The sequence below is a fragment of the Silurus meridionalis genome, chromosome 1 (genome assembly GCF_014805685.1).
Source record: "Silurus meridionalis isolate SWU-2019-XX chromosome 1, ASM1480568v1, whole genome shotgun sequence".
NCBI lineage: Eukaryota > Metazoa > Chordata > Actinopteri > Siluriformes > Siluridae > Silurus > Silurus meridionalis.
The window spans coordinates 13,967,236-13,984,355 of record NC_060884.1 but is presented as its reverse complement, the minus strand read 5'-3'; the positions used below and the strand labels follow the sequence as shown (position 1 = coordinate 13,984,355).

General features: G+C 38.8%; 2 protein-coding genes across 10 annotated transcripts in view; one reads left to right on the top strand and one right to left on the bottom strand.

Moving 5' to 3' along the window:
* The window catches only part of ncoa5 (nuclear receptor coactivator 5), a 14,098-nt gene extending 6,045 nt beyond the window's left edge, over window positions 1-8,053 (bottom strand). For 2 of the 9 annotated variants that reach the window (XM_046846246.1, XM_046846264.1), the window contains exons 1-7: window positions 7,905-8,040; window positions 5,764-6,056; window positions 5,408-5,515; window positions 4,285-4,339; window positions 3,075-3,275; window positions 2,699-2,811; window positions 855-984 (exon numbers count right to left, since the gene is read on the bottom strand). In XM_046846246.1, the coding sequence (XP_046702202.1) occupies window positions 855-984; window positions 2,699-2,811; window positions 3,075-3,275; window positions 4,285-4,339; window positions 5,408-5,515; window positions 5,764-5,926 (770 nt within the window). In that variant the 5' untranslated portion in view covers window positions 5,927-6,056; window positions 7,905-8,040. Of the gene's footprint in view, window positions 1-854; window positions 985-2,698; window positions 2,812-3,074; window positions 3,276-4,284; window positions 4,340-5,407; window positions 5,516-5,763; window positions 6,057-7,898 lie in introns of all 9 variants that reach the window. The other 7 variants (XM_046846255.1, XM_046846289.1, XM_046846273.1 and 4 more) reach the window with 7 other exon arrangements.
* A 1,384-nt stretch (window positions 8,054-9,437) lies between these two features.
* On the top strand, window positions 9,438-17,057 carry ctsa (cathepsin A). The gene is made up of 15 exons (XM_046846324.1): window positions 9,438-9,569; window positions 9,736-9,905; window positions 10,066-10,177; window positions 10,396-10,446; window positions 11,239-11,325; window positions 11,423-11,578; window positions 12,013-12,104; window positions 12,405-12,489; window positions 12,575-12,666; window positions 12,909-12,987; window positions 15,240-15,388; window positions 15,533-15,608; window positions 16,062-16,151; window positions 16,231-16,332; window positions 16,472-17,057. Exons 2-15 carry the CDS (start codon window positions 9,736-9,738, stop codon window positions 16,553-16,555), a joined length of 1,425 nt encoding a protein of 474 aa, XP_046702280.1. The 5' UTR covers window positions 9,438-9,569; the 3' UTR covers window positions 16,556-17,057.
* The last annotated feature ends 63 nt before the right edge of the window (window positions 17,058-17,120 follow it).

The following is a 17,120-nucleotide window of genomic DNA, read 5'->3' as shown; positions in this document are numbered from 1 at the left end:
GAGACAGCATACAGAGAGGACGTGAAACAGTTAACAGCCTGGTGTGGAGCCAACAACCCCTGTCTTTGACAGTTGACCAAACCAAAGAGATGGTTGTGCACAGAGCGGCCATTCTCCACTGATCATTGATGGATCGTCCGTAGAGATCGTCAAAAGCACCAAATTTCTTGGTGTACATCTGGCGGAGAACTTGACCTGGTCACTTAACACCAGCTCGATCACCAAGAAAGCCCAGCAGCGTCTCTACTTCCTGAGAAGGCTGAGGAAAGCCCAACTCCCTCCCCATTCTAACTATGTTCTACAGAGGGATCACTGAAAGCATCCGGAGCAGCTGCATCACTGCCTGGTTTGGGAACTGCACCATCTCGTATCGCAAGACCCTACAGAGGTTAGTGAGGACAGCTGAGAAGATCATTGGAGTCTCTCTCCTCTCCATCATGGACATTTACAACACATGCTGAGTCCGCAAAGCCAACAAAATTGTGGACGACCCCACACACCCCTCACACACACACTTCACCCTCCTGCCTGTCTGCACTATGCACACTATGCACTTAATGTGGTTAGGACCCTCACTTTAATCCTTGCTTTATGTTGTGTGTTGAAGCTCTATTTTGTTTAATGTAGCACCAGGGTTCTGGAGGAAAGTTGTCTCATTTCACTGTGTACTGCGTCGGCTATATATAGTAGAAATGACAATGAAAGCTTGACTTGACTTGAAAATGTTCTTGCTTAATCAGCGATAATGTAAACAGTGTAAACAGCCAATGTAAATAAATGTAGATTTGCACTGCAAATGCAAATTTCTTTAATGGAGTCTGTTGATTTAAAAAAAAAAAAAGAAAGGGACTCACTTCTGTTGCTTGTTGACTACGATGACAGAGCAGTCTACAGGTCTCTCAGCATCATACCGCCTCTGCAGCTCCTCATAGTACTGATGGTACAGCTCGTTTCTCCTGCGCTCCTCAGGCCGCATTCGCTCCTCTGCACATCAGAAGTCATAATTCAGATGCAGAAAGGCCTCTTTGTAATGAACCATACAGTGAGAAAAATAAGTATTTAAACACCCTGCTATTTTGCAAGTTCTTCCACTTAGAAATCATGGAGGGGTCTGAAATTGTCATTTTAGGTGCATGTCCACTGTGAGAGACATAATCTAAAAAATAAAAATCCAGAATTCACAATATATGATTTTTGAACTATTTATTTGTATGATACAGCTGCAAATAAGTATTTGAACACCTGTCTATCAGCTAGAATTCTGACCCTTAAAGACCTGTTAGTCTGCCTTTAAAATGTCCACCTCCACTACATTTATTATCCTAAATTAGATGCACCTGTTTGAGGTCGTTAGCTGCATAAAGACACCTGTCCACCCCATACAATCAGTAAGAATCCAACTACTAACATGGCCAAGACCAAAGAGCTGTCCAAAGACACTAGAGACAAAATTGTACACCTCCACAAGGCTGGAAAGGGCTACGGGGAAATTGCCAAGCAGCTTGGTGAAAAAAGTTCCACTGTTGGAGCAATCATTAGAAAATGGAAGAAGCTAAACATGACTGTCAATCTCCCTCGGACTGGGGCTCCATGCAAAAGCTCACCTCTTGGGGTCTCAATGATCCTAAGGAAGGTGAGAAATCAGCTCAGAACTACACGGGAGGAGCTGGTCAATGACCTGAAAAGAGCTGGGACCACCGTTTCCAAGGTTACTGTTGGTAATACACTAAGACGTCATGGTTTGAAATCATGCATGGCGCGGAAGGTTCCCCTGCTTAAACAAGCACATGTCCAGGCAAGTCTTAAGTTTGCCAATGACCATTTGGATGATCCAGAGGAGTCATGGGAGAAAGTCATGTGGTCAGATGAGACCAAAATAAAACTTTTGGGTCATAATTCCACTAAACGTGTTTGGAGGAAGAAGAATGATGAGTACCATCCCAAGAACACCATCCCTACTGTGAAGCATGGGGGTGGTAGCATCATGCTTTGGGGGTTCTGCACATGGGACAGAGCGACTGCACTGTATTTAGGAGAGGATGATAGGGGCCATGTATTGCAAGATTTTGGGGAACAACCTCCTTCCCTCAGTTAGAGCATTGAAGATGGGTCGAGGCTGGGTCTTCCAACATGACAATGACCCGAAGCACACAGCCAGGATAAGGAGTGGCTCTATAAGAAGCATATCAAGGTTCTGCCATGGCCTAGCCAGTTTTCAGACCTAAACCCAATAGAGAATCTTTAGAGGGAGCTCAAACGCTGTGTTTTTCAGCGACAGGCCAGAAACCTGACTGATCTAGAGAAGATCTGTGTGGAGGAGTGGGCCAAAATCCCTCCTGCAGTGTGTGCAAACCTGGTGAAAAACTACAGAAAACGTTTGACCTCTGTAATTGCAAACAAAGGCTACAGTACCAAATATTAACATCGACTTTCTCAGGTGTTCAAATACTTATTTGCAGCTGTATCATACAAATAAATAGTTGAAAATCATACATTGTGTTTTCTGGATTTTTTTTTTTTTTTTTTTTTAGATTATGTCTCTCACAGTGGACATGCACTTACGATGACAATTTCAGACCCCTCCATGATTTCTAAGTGGGAGAACTTGCAAAATAGCAGGGTGTTCAAATACTTATTTTCCTCACTGTACCTGTCCATATATTACAAAAGGAATTGGCATAGATTTGGCAAGACCTACCTTCCGGTTCTCTCCTGGCACTCCAGTTCTCTCTGTAACGTTCGGGATATGGGTCCTCTTTCTTGCGGTACGGTTCATATTCCCCACGGTAAAATCTGTCATAACTATCATTTCTGCGACAAAAAAGATTTTCCCAGGGTCAATACTGTTAACATGCTTTTAGGTATTAAGTATTTAGGGTGCAAAATCAGCCATAATTCATCTCTGTTTCTTTACTCATTATAGTAGCATCAAATTACACAGTGAAGAACTCCAAAGGTTGCTTCAACATTTAAATATATCAATCAATAAAAATATCAACACAACCATCAACCTATCACCTACTTATCTACAATTTTCTCCAAATGAATGAGCTTTAAGGTAGCAGGGCAACTACCTGTGAGGAGCATCTCGTGAGTCTTTATCCCTTGCGTCTGATCCCCTGTATCGCTCATCGTGATCTCGTGGTGGTCCAGACCGTGGTTCTCGACTAGGTTCCCTCGTGTCTCTGCCATCCCGGCTTTCGCGGGAGTTTCGACTGTGCATTGGGGATCGAGAACGGGGTCGGGGCTCTCTGCTTTCCCCATAACCAGCAGGCCTATGCGGACAAAACCACAAGTCAGAAACATGGTTGTGACAGTCTTACATGAAATGTGCTCTTAGCACTTAACACCATGTAATAGGCTCAGGATCAGTGACTCGCACAGACACCTTGAAATGGTAAACGATGCTCAACAGAAGAGTTACCCGTTACTCAGCCATACTTCAACTGCAAATAGAACGTTCGCGGAAAATAAAACACCAAATCTTCAAAGTTGCCATTACGAGTTGGTGGTGCAGTTGAAGCTTGCAGGTTTTCTTCAGAACCAGTCAGTGTGCAGAGAAGCAAAAAAGTGCAAAATCAATCATCTTTATGCTTAAAGCTTACACGGGCGTCCAAATACAAAACATTTGGTTTTTTTTCTCCAGTATTTTCCTGCAGGTTTGCTTTATTTTTTACATAATTAATTTTTTATGCGTTTTTTAAGGATTTACCAAAAAAACAAAAGCATATTGCCATAGAAAATGTATAGTAAGAAAACTGAGAATTCAAGTATGACAGACAAAATAAATAAAATATGATGCAGATGCTCCAAAAACGTGGCACTTTTATATCGTAAAAATCCGAACGGAAATTTTTGGCGCAATCATTATGCGATCACAAAGTAACTTAATACTGTTTGTAGTCCTGTTAAATTTTTTTATTTTTGTTTTGCAACAGTTTGACGCAGTCATTAACGAACAAAGACACTTGAGTTACTGAGAGTTAAAGACTTTTTTAACAGAATAAATAACACACTGTTAGGACACAAGGACACCAAGGAAAATAGTCTTAGATTGGCCTTTCAACTTTATTTCAACAAACAACTAAATACTTGTGAATAAATGATGATCCACAAGGACACACTCCGAAAGAGAAAAAACAATTTTGGAAAGTTTTCTGTTGCCTTTAACATATCTTGCTGTTCTTGTCCGGAAATGCAAATGCATTTGAAGGCGGGGATAAAACAAATTTACCAGAAACCTGTCACCAAAACCTTCAGAGTAGACTCCTGACAATACTTTACCTGCGTGGAGGACTTGACCTGGGTTTCTGTCGTCTCTCTGCAGCCATATTTACATCTAAAAAAAACAAACCAATCCCAAAGTTCAACATCAATTTTTTGGGGGGGGGGGGAAAAAGACAAAAAAAAAAAAAAAAACACAAAGACAAAAAATTTAAAGAGAACCTAAGCTTTGTGATGTCCCACTTAAGCACAAAGCTAATAAAGGGAAAACAATTAGAATACAATTTTTTTTTAAATATATACATTTATTTAAAAGTAAACACTCAAACAGCATAGTTCAGTATACTTTTTTTTAAGATCACTAAAGAGAATAGCACAGACTCCAGAATAATAAACACTAATTATGCTAATCTTATCGGAGTGGTTATCATACAATGCTTACTCATTTTTCATCTGTATTTCATCATATAGGCACAATACACAGGCTTTCCAAAGCTCAGATTCTACTAACTCTTAAACTTAATATCCATGGCATGCTAGAACTTGAGGGGTAGCAATGTATTTAAAGGTGCAGATTAAAGTTTTTAAAGCCCTCTACTGTTTGTGAGGCAAGTTCATTTTAAGGTCACTAGTCCAATACATTACACGTGCTGCTCTCCACACATCAGCCGAGGCATGATCTGGCACAAGGCACAACAAACTAGGTTTACCTAAGTCCCTAAACCTTGTCCTGGCATATCCTTTTTTCGCAATTTAACAATTACCAGCCCTCTCTGAGTTATTTGAATCAGGTTTACTTGAAGCAGGAAAAAAAGTGTGGAAACCCGTGTGCTACAAAACCATTTTGCTTAGTCTGTATTAATACATTTCACTAGCTACCTTGCTGGCCAGCTTTTCAGTCTCGTCATCTTCTAGGCAGCAACAACATTGGACTGGGTAATCAGATTGTGTCTCTTGCCTGGTGGGCAAGCTAATAAAATGAAGATTTGTCCACCCCTTGGGCCTATAAAACGTGAAATCACAACAAACTGCACCTTTAAACAACTTGTGTAGCAAGTTTGGGCTTGCCATTACCATTGAGCGTATGCCCTGTAAGCTACAGCCAGTAGGCCAGTTAGTAATAGAGCAAAATATGGCAAGATCAGTGCACGTTTGCAACATAATCCACGTTATAAAGCCTTACCTAGTTTATAACCTCTATAAAGCCGACCGTTATGTCCTGCTTTAGCTGCCTCAGCATCTTCTGGTTTTTCAAACTGCACAAATCCATACCCACGAAACAGGGACAAGGCTGCAAAAAGGAACAGTTTTACGCAGGAAAACATGATTCTGGGTGATTATGGGAAAACGGTCTTCGTTTCTACAGCCGAGTCCATATTTTGTTTTGATGCAAACTTTGTAAACTCCATTTACAACTCTTCAATGACATTTCAGATTCCATTTCCAGTTTCAATTAGGAGACTCAAATTTAAAAGAGAAACCTCATTACTCCTCAGTTCAGCTAATTATGATTTCTGGATATGTACACCGAGTACTAACCCTGTATTTTCCCATATGGCCTGAACAGCTCTTCCATATCCTTCTTCGCCATATGAGCAGTGGGCAAATTGCCGACAAAAATCCTTCGCTCCAGGTCACGAGGGTCATTGCTGTTGGTGCCGTAAGACGGTGGAGAACCACTTCGGCTTCTTCTGTGCGACATGATGCTATAATGCTTCCGATCCGAGCAAACACTTGCTCGAGGCGAATTTGGAGTTGCCGTTGTATACAAAAGTGTATACAATTAGTTTTTTTTTCTCTTTCTTTTACCAATTTATTTTTCACCCCAGGTCCTGAAAATGCCAGGCGCATCAACATAGGGGAAGAGAAGAGAAATTCCACAGATAAAACGTCTGGAAAACACAGTGAAGTACTCTGCAATAGTTAGGGAGAAATTTAACAAAATGCTATTGTAGAACTCGTAAAAGAGAACATAAAATGCTCTTTTTTTAATGTTTTAATTAGCAACCGCATAAGTGAAGTTATTTTATATTTAAAGAACCAGATTTTAACCATATAAACCCTCCCTCCCAAAAAACCACAACTGAGGCTGCAACTAATAGCAGGTGTTGTCCAAAATGCAAAACAGAAAAGAATAAACAATGATGGGGAAATTGGAAAAATGCTCCCCGAAGATTTTCAAGCGATAGTGTCCGTTTTGGAGGTGCAATGCAACGAGCGCCGAGCCCATGGCGATCCGGTGACCGTCGTTTTGCGTGAAAGTGGTTCATGATGTGTTTTACACCGATAAGTAATGATCTGCGCATATTTTTGTCGTCCATTTCTGTGCAACCATTCATACTGTTCGTTCCATATACGTGCAAATAAACGCATAAGCGTGTAATCAATATAGTTTGACAAACTACAACATTATCTCACAGCGTCCAAGCTCCCTGGGTTTGATTCAGTAATCTAGCATACCAGTGTAGATCTATTCATTGATAAGAAACTCAAAGCACTTTTGTACGTAGCTCTGGACAAGGATGTCTTCTAAATGCCATAAGCGGAAATGTTTTGCAAGTATCTGTCTGGGTCATTGGTGCATCAGTTTTTAGTGTTCTCCAGATTTCCTCAAAGAAAAATAAATCAAACAAGTGAAGTGGTAATGGTACTTGCTGTTAGGTAAAGAGGAGTATGTGAATGTGTGTGGTGCTTTGTGATGGACTGGTGTCCCAGCCGGAGTACAACTCTGACTTTCTCAAATGTTCCCAGAAGACACTTCAGGGACAAACCGGTACGGAAGCCGAATAAACCATACTGTAAATGCATTAACAGAGAGCATTGGGAAATTATTTTGTAAACCATTAGCCTGTGTTAATTATTACAGATAGCTAGTGATTTTGGGGGTTTAAGATCAGTGTGGGTTTTGTTTTTGTTTGTTTTGTGAAAATGAGCAGTCCTCATTAGATCATAAAGCGACCTGGTTACATGTTAATAATCCCCGTTAAAACCCCAGCCGCCGGAGGACGAAATAACAAAATCCGTGCGAAGTCCAAAGACGCAAAACAAGAAAATAAACTGTAGATTGCGGCGTTAAAAGACATGAACAAAAGGATGAACGTTGTTCATTAATTTACTTATTTATTCATTCATTCCCAATAATTGAGATCGCGCTCCGGTCCCCTGCGACCGATCCGCCATTTTGTCTCACAATAGACTCGTTGCCGTGAAGCTTGTAGAACCGGGGGGTCATTCAGCAGATCCAGAGAAATGAAAAAATTCGGACGAAATGCAGCGGTTTAGAGAAATGCACGATGCTCCATGCGCGGCGCCGGTACCACGCGATATGAAACGTGCACGCGCGTCCGAACCGGTAGAACCAAACTTCAAAAGGACGCCATGTTGTTTAGCCGAAATACCGGAGCAAAATTTATTTTCTGCTAAACTGATTCCTTCTTATTGATTCTTTTAGGTTTATTCAACGCAAACAACAGCTACATATGTAAAAAAAATATATATTTTGTTCCACAACGTTGCATGTTACTTACTCCGTTGCCTACATTGCAAAACGACACCACTGAGGCTAGCTAGCAAAGCTAGGTACGTAAGTAACGTAACCAATAGCTCAGTCGGACAAGCGAAAACAAAATAATGCGTTTTCAATTCTTCTGCTAAATAAAAAAAGCCGCGTTTACTTTTACCATGAGGAGTCGCTGAGCTTTTACGCCTCCACACAGTCCCAATTCACGCCGCTACGGACGGTTTAGCTGCAAAGCATCCGTCGGCGTCACCTCGACGCGTAGATCTGTTTGTGAGTGTGGGTATAACACGCATGCGCAGTGCACATCGGTCAGTGTGGTTGGGGGGTGTTGCTTGAATCTCAAATAACTGCTCACTCTCTTCATATGTACACTATATAGGATGTGATTCCTACACCTTGGATAGTGCACTATATACATCAAATGGAGTTATTTGGAATAAACCCAGTGACCTGAACAAAGGCCATATTTAAAAGCATGTAGGAATTCATTCAATTTAATTCAGTTGTATTTGAATAGCGCATTTAACAATGGGCAATGCCCCCAAAGCAGTTTTACAGAGATAAACAGAATATTAAAAAGAGTGATGAAATGTAAATGTAAAAATGCCTATAAGTTTATCTGTTATAAGTTGAACCCCTAATGAGTGAGCCAGGGGAGACAGTTGTAAGGAAAATCTCCCTGAGATGGCATGAGGAGAAAACCAGAGGAACCAGATTTAAAAGGAAACCCACCCTCATCTGGGTGACACCAAATGTCCATGCATTATAGTTCCATCCATGTTGAATCAGAACTAATCAGAACTGTTTATGCAAACTGCAGTCCTGAGCCATTGTAGCAGATTGATGATATTAAGTCCATATCCATCATCATAGTTCCTGAGTTGCTCAGAACCTTCATTGATCTTTAGGCTGAGAGAGAGAGAGAGAGAGAGAGAGAGAGAGAGAGAGAGAGAGAGAGAAAGAGAGAGAGAGAGAAAATAAAAGAGGAGAGTAGAAATGTGAGGGAGAGAATAATAGGGATTATTAATTATCCTTATTCTTACAAAATAGTTAAAGAATCTGTACAGTGTGATCAGAGTGCAAGTATGCTAGTTATATATGCATGTATGGTTCAATAATTAATTTTCCATATTTATCCTGCTTATACTGGTTATTAACAGAGTTTATAGTGGCAAATGACTTTGTAACTGAGCGTAGCGTTACTATGTTATTTAATAGTTATAATAGATTTATTTGACTATTTATTCTGCTATATTTAGTATAATTATTCTAGTATTTATCTATCAAATTTATTTATTTACACTGTCCAAGGTTTCAGTGTCATCCCTCCATATATATATATATCGTGCAGACTAAAAAAAGTCATGGTGTAACACATCAAACAATAGTACAGGTAAAGGACTACATAAATTGCTAAATTATACAACAATAAATATTAAAAATCTGAAACACACTGCACGAAGCACACACTAGGTTGAGCAACGAACACGTTAATAATATGAACTGTGATTCTCATCCAAATGGTCAACTTTATCGTGTAATCCGCCGTGTATTGTAGGTATTTATTGCATCTGGTTGACTTTGCACCCTGGTTTTATAATGATATATATATATATATATATATATATATATATATATATATATATATATATATATATACAGTATAAGAATAACTTTCCTTGTGCCGTTCATTTGAAGCTTCTCTTCGATCGGCTGCGGTTTTTATCACCAACGTGACCTGATCACGAGTTAGATGTCACGTGACATGACGGCTGTACTTCTGCAGTAGTTCACGGGAGACTTTACTGCACATCAGGGTGTAAAGGTAGGAGAGCTGTTCTCGTTCTTCTGGTTTTGGTTTTCTTAGGAGGGATCGAATTGCCCCCAGTATTAACATTGATTTGTGTTTGTGTAGTTGCAGCGGATTTTCTTTCGCTTTCCGGCGTGTTTTGTTTTGTGTAGATAAAACACGACAATGTTTGTTGTTACAGATGCACGCGGGGTTCAGTGTGTTACTGGTTGGGGCACTGGGAGTACTGGGAGTGTTGGGAGCTCCAGATGCCGATGCGATTAAGTCTCTCCCCGGACTTTCTAAACAGCCGGATTTCAGACAGTATTCAGGATACCTCACTGTGGCTGGCAACAAACACCTCCACTACTGGTGTGTGTATTCCCAGATTTCTCTGTTGCTCCACATGGTGTTCTCATATATTTCATACATACCGGAAGCTGGTTTAAAGCGAAGAGATTGGTTTAGAAACGATTTATTTGATCAGTGTTTCCTTGTGCTTGTAAACATGGTAATATCATCTCTGTTGGAGGTTTGTGGAGTCGCAAAAGGACCCGGAGAAAAGCCCTGTGGTGCTGTGGCTGAATGGAGGACCAGGCTGTAGCTCGTTGGATGGCCTGCTCACTGAACACGGCCCTTTTCTGGTGAGATTTCATTCCTGGGAAATTCTCAGTAGGGAAACTCAACATCTCTATTTGTTCTCTTGATGACTTCCTGAAATCCGCCGCCACTTCCGGTTTCTGGCGACGTCTGGCCACCGTGCCACATTTGACTCCGATTTATCAAATCCAGCTAATTTATTACTTGATTTAATGTGTGCGTTCAGAAGTTGCAGGTTACACGATCTGTTTTTTTCTTCCAGGTTCAAGATGATGGCACTACTCTACAGTACAACCCTTATTCTTGGAATATGGTAGGAAGTGTGATTGTTTCTTATGCATTGTAACATAAAGCATTGAAGACGAAGTAAAACCTTTTGTTGCATGCACTTCTGTGCTGATCATTTTGTCATGTTTACTGTACTGAAGCAGAAAAAAAAGATAACTGGCTGAATTTTCACTGTGTTAAGTGTGCTCTCTGGTGAATGTGTAAGGAATAAAACTCCAAAAAGGCATGTTGGTATCGGAAACTAATCAACAATGATGTTTTGATGACTTTTGGGCCAATATAAAGTGGAGCTACTGTTACACCATAACTAATAATTATCTTCCTCATGTACTGCACATCCCAGAATGTTTTCTTCCTCATGCATGGTAGAAAATGTCACAATGCATGATTGCATTATTCCTTTTGTATTGTTATATCTATATGCAGACAATTCCTTATCACACTTTCTTTTACAAATGACAGATAAAAAGATTAACAACATTGGTGTATAAAGAAGGTTTGAATGCTGCTTTGCCTTTAGTTAATAAGCAAATTTTTTCTTTTAATTTTACATGCAGCATGTTAAAGCAACACAACAATTCGGTGGATTTGATTCTAAAATATAGTAATTATTCAACATGTTTAAAAATGACCTGTCAAGCCTTTGACATGTGCCATGGTAAATGTTTTCTATATATATTTTTTTCTTATTCAGTATGTGGACAGCCCATAAACAAGTGACCTCCTTTTTAATATTGTAGCTCTTTTTCATTCAAACAGTCACATTAGTTTCTTTTTCACATGGTTTCCAGCCTAATCATCTGATCATAATTTGCAGATTGCTAATGTGCTATACCTGGAGTCACCAGCAGGTGTCGGCTTTTCCTACTCTGAAGACCAGAAATACGCAACCAATGACTCTGAGGTGTGTGAGACCATCCAAATATAGACTGTGTGTAGTTGTAGGTTGATTTTTATTGATTTCCCCTTCCCTATTGTGTTATCACACATATGTTCTCTAGGTGTCCATGAATAACTACTTGGCCCTCAAGGAATTTTTCAGACTTTTCCCAGAGTACAGCAAGAACGAGCTTTACCTCACAGGCGAGAGTTACGGAGGCATTTACATCCCTACACTAGCTGAGAGAGTTTTGGAGGACAGTAGCCTCAACCTGCAGGTTGGTGGCTTTCATGTGAAGAGTTGTGCTGTGTCCTGAACAAACCTTTCTAAATAGTATGCAAGTTTGAAGTGGGGACGTGTGAACACTCACTTTTAGTGAACACTGCCCACAAGTTCTTGCACAAAGGAGGACTTCATACATTTGAAATAAAAAGTGGGGGTGAAAAGGAGAAAATAGTAAATATAAATTGTATGAAGAAATGACTGAAAAGCAACGAGTTTGTTGACCGACAGCGTGTGACCGTGTCTCTTACATAATGTCCCAGTACTTGTTTCCCACACACTCAAATGTATCCACATTTTCTTTACAGACAGAAACCATAATTTTAATGCAAAGTATAAGTAGGTGAATTGGGACACAGCATCGAAGTTGTCTTGATTTTAATCTGAGTGTGTTTTGAGTGTTTAATTCTGTGTGTGGATTTGTTTTAGGGTATAGCTGTTGGAAATGGCTTGTCCAGCTATGAACTGAATGACAACTCTCTCATCTATTTTGCATATTTCCATGGACTGCTTGGAGAAAGGTTTATTTTTTTTCTTTTCCCTTCCATCAAGTCCAGGAAATGGTTAATTTGAACACTTTTAACAAAAGAACCAGCACCAGAGTGAAATATTGCATTTATGACTAACATTGCTTAATGTCTGTGTGAGTGTAAATCATGTGAATGACCACAGGTTTAGTCAGAACATCTAAATAGGAAGTGATCTTTAGCTCTTGCGGGGGTTGTTTGTCCTTATCTGCTTGCATCTTGGTTGACTTTTGTGTAAGTTCACTTATTTGACTCTGATTAAAGCATAACTAATCCCTTGATTCTCTCTTTCAGTTTATGGGCAATGCTGCAAAAATATTGCTGCATAAATGGACAATGTAACTTCTATAACAATTCAGACCCGTCATGCGCTGATACAGTAAGGATGCCTTCTGTCTTCTATCTCTGAAATGTAAGAAATTCGATGGCTGTAGTGTGAATATTCATGTTGGCTTTATATCTAGGTAAACCAGGCACAGCAAATAGTCTACAATATTGGACTTAACATTTATAACCTGTATGCTGATTGTGCTGGTGGAGTTCCTTACAGTACCAGGTGAGAATCTGCTCCAGATATTTACCCAGTTGAATATATTTGTAGTGTCCTGTTAGATGGTGCAAACGAAGAATTTGTTGGTGTTTATCTCTTTAGTAGGTTCAGTAAGTTCTGAATGCTCTATGGTTGTCAGTCATCTGTTCTTGTATTATAATCACCGACATTACATTAACTCATGTGGATACAATATTTAATTGTGCTAGTTATGCATTGCTGGTCTTTCCTACTCTCTCCTTCATTAGTGTGGAAAATGGACGGCTTGTTATTCATGACCTGGGCAACAACTTCCTAAAAAACAAGTGGTCCAACTCATGGAATCAGGTAATCAAGCTCACTGTATATATTGTATATTAGAAGCGTAACAGTACACGTATTCATACCGGAATTTTTCAGTACAGGGCTTTCGGTTTGATAAACACGTATCGAATCCTTTTTTACGTGCGGAAGACAATTAAAATTTAAGTCCACACAGGAATGTATTAAGTGGCGGACCGCAAATTTGTTTAGTCTCCGCCTCACACTTTGAGTGAATGGTTTTTATTTATTTTTTTATTATTATTGTGTGTGTGTATGTGTGTGATTTATATTATATTATAAAACTAGATTAGCACAGCATCACTGTGGCTGTTCACTCTGTACTGGAAATAAGATCTGTTTTGTGCATGCATGAAAAGGCTAAAGACTTAATATTATATTATATATTGCTAGCATTAGCAGTGAACCGGAAAGTGGCTAACGCTACTGTTATGGATCCTTTAGTATTTTAAGTCTAAGAAATTTGAGATTTTCTCTTGAGGAGAAAACATTGACACTTCTGCATATCGAGAATGTGATTGAAGGACGAAAGAAATGCTGAAATAAGTAGAACAGTTAAGTGGATCATATTTTTAGAAACGTAAATATTAAATGTCAAACACACACACACACACTTGCATACACATCTTTATTACCCAAATGGTGTCTCTTCATTTCATTGACTTTTTCCATTTGTTTAATTTTATTTTCCCAATTTTATTTTGGACCAATTTAATCAATATAATAAAAACTGTATTAAATTAATTTGATTATTTTTATAAAATATTATTATAATTTTTAATAAATTAAATATGATTGGTTAAATATAGAAATATACCATCAGGCCTTTTATTTAAAATTATTTTAAAAATGTAAACTGTTCAAATGCCAATCAAAAGTGTAAATAATAATAATAAACCGCATTAATAAAAAACAGCAAGCAATTTTGTTTCACATTTCTCCCCACAAACCGTACCGAAATTGAACCAAATCATGACTTAACCGTTAGACCCCTATTGAAAATGTATGCTTTCAATTAACTTTCTAACAGTTACTTTGAAAAACATACAAAAGAAAATCTACTTGATCAAGAGCCTTTATTTAAACCCCACTGAACACTTACTGCACCTCCAGGGTCTGACTTTAATAAGACATTACGGTTCCCTGAGAGGGTGTGGAGGTTGATCTAACAACAAAGGTGCGATGGTCACGTGTGCACATACCTTTTCAGGCATAAAGGCTGAGAAATGCTAATTACATTTTTTATTTTTTTTGTCTAGTACAGGTTTTGTGAGGTTTTTCAGTTGATGTTGAACTTACAAATTTCCTGCAACCTGTCAAACCTGAATATTAATATTACAAAACAAGAATGGTTTAAATAGGTTAAAAAACATAAGACTGTATCCTGGAATGCATGTTGTTGACACTTCTTATTACTCAAAAAAAATCATCATATTTATTCTTAGAAATATTTAAAATATTCTGTTTTGAACTTACACAAACAAAATTTGTGTTAAATCAGATAATACCAAGGTGGGTACTATAAAAAACGTCACTAGGGTGAGTTTGTCTTGTACTAGACTAAGACACCACTAGATGGTGAAACAATTAATAAATATAAATAAACATATAAAAGGTAATAACATATTGGACATGCACAGTACTATGCATAAAGTAAGTAATTTCAGAGAATGTGAATAAAATCGATTACATTATGGAGCAGGGAATTTCATTGCCTTTATTTCTTCAGTACTTTATGGACAAATGTATTGGAACACCTACATTTTTCTGCCATATGGTTTTTACCACAAAGGAGGCACAGAATTTTATAGTATGTCTATAGGTGTAGTAGCATAAAAGTTCCCCTTTACTTGAACTAATAGATCCAAATCTATTTCACCTACCAGCAAACCACATGGTTTGGAGTGGAAGATCTTAAGAGGCCTTCTATGTTCTGGCCTCATTCTTATTTAACACCTTTGACATGAATTAGAATGTGGACTGCACTCAAGGCTTTATCAGTAGCTCACTTTACTAAAAAACCCTTATAGCTGAATGAGCACAAATCTCCACATGCACACTCCAAAATCTAGTGGAACATCTTCCCAGAAGAGTGGATGGAATTATATGGGCAAATTGGGACTAAATGTGGAATGCAATGCTCAAAAATCATACATACCAAAAACATACTGTACTTATGACCAGGTGACCCAATACTTTTGGAAATATGGCGTATCTCTGATGTTCTCAAACTCACTGATCAGTGTTTTCTATTGCAGAAACTGCAAGCACTTGGCTCTACTTTCAAACAGCTGAAGCTAGATCCTCCCTGTGTCAACTCGACCCCATCTGCTATGTACCTGAACGACCCCTATGTGAAGTCTGCTCTTCACATCTCCCCTAAAGCACTTGCCTGGGAGATTTGCAGGTGTTTGATCTAAATCATGCTTGAAGTTTAATAATGCTACAATAGAAAATTGGAAAAAAAGATATTGGTACAAATTGATTTTCTCTGTAAAAACTTCGCTTTTAAGAGTTGCTTCTAATGTGGTACTAATGTGGTGGTCTACAGTGCTGAGGTCAATCTCAACTATAACCGTCTCTACATGGATGTGAAGAAGCAGTACATGAAGATACTTGGCACACTGGTGAGTTGGATAGGAATGCTTTAGTACCCATACTGACAGTAATTTAATCAACAGTCCAATGCATCTGGCCATGTACACACATTCAAGAGTTTATATATAATTCTATGTGGTCGGTTTAGCCTTCAGCAGGCTTTGTGAAGGTTGTTAAAATCAGAGAACCACAAGGAATTAGAATGTGTACAAATATGCAAAGGCAGTAACCTGAAATCAGGATCTAAACTGGAACTTTATATTTGGCCATGATGGGGCAAGCTAAAGCTCACGCCAGTGTTTAGAAGCAGCGTTACAATTTCCATTCTGATCTTAAGCCCAATGCTTATATGAATCTGCTTGTACAGAATATATATCACTAGCAGCAGTGTTTTCCAAATCCTAAAATGTGAGACCAATTCAAAGATACTTTTTCGCTCTCCATTTCATACAAACTGTAACAGTGCAACGTCGTCTTTACAGAAATACCGCGTGCTGGTGTACAACGGAGATGTGGACATGGCCTGCAATTTCCTGGGTGATGAGTGGTTTGTCGAGTCCCTTCAGCAGGAGGTAAGCTTCTGCTCAACATTTCTATTCTATATCCTGAGTGACAGAACAGAGCGAGTTAATATGAGCGATTCTGTGGCAGGTCCAAGTGAAGCGCAGGCCATGGTTCTACAACAACGGGGAGACTAAGCAGATTGGTGGTTTCGTTAAGGAGTTCTCAAATCTTTCTTTCCTTACTGTCAAGGTGAGTATAATTAAACACTACTAGTGAATTCTAGCATGAAAGTCTACATGCTTTCTACTAAGGAAAAAGGCTTAAAGCAAGCCAAAATGTTATGTTATTCTGTATTTGAATTTTTGTTGTTGTTGTTGTTGTTCTTTAGGGTTCTGGTCACATGGTCCCCACTGATAAGCCAATAGCAGCCTTCGCCATGTTCAGCCGTTTCATCACAAAGCAGCCGTACTAATGTTCCTACATGTTCCGCACTGTTTGGTTGGGACTTGCACTGAATCACTGTGATGTACCGTGTTCTAGAGTAATCAAATTCTGGTGTATAGTGGCTGATTGTGCCGACATTTTTTAATTTTTTATTAAACTATATGGTTGAAATGAGAATTGTGAACCGCAGACTGCAATAGTTCCATTTCGCTTCGAGTGACTGTGTAATCGTGACACTAGGAGCTTGACTGCAGTAGCTGCTAATCGCTTAACGTTCAACTGTTCTGACGATTTTTCACTGTCTTGCAGGAAGCCGCAAAATAAATATTCACGAGGGTAAAAGGGATTTGTTATTTCACAAGAAGAAATGCATGACCAAAACGAACATAGGATTTACATAGACCTAGATTTCTTCAGTTGCTCAGGGTTGCTTTAAATTGATTCGACTTTCTAAAGGAAGGTATTGATGTGCCTTTAAATCAGTGTTTCATTTTTTTCTTGTATTGTCAAAATAAACCTGAACATTTAAATGAATGCATCACTGAGATTCATTTCAGATAGTACTAGCAACAGACAAAATGCTAAAGATTTTT

Excerpts from the sequence above, each read along its gene's own strand:
- ctsa (XM_046846324.1), top strand. The coding sequence starts at position 9,736 with ATGCACGCGGGGTTCAGTGTGTTACTGGTTGGGGCACTGGGAGTACTG. Across the intron at positions 12,667-12,908 it reads GGAGTTCCTTACAGTACCAG|TGTGGAAAATGGACGGCTTG; the intron begins GTGAGAATCTGC and ends CTCCTTCATTAG. Across the intron at positions 12,988-15,239 it reads GGTCCAACTCATGGAATCAG|AAACTGCAAGCACTTGGCTC; the intron begins GTAATCAAGCTC and ends TTTCTATTGCAG.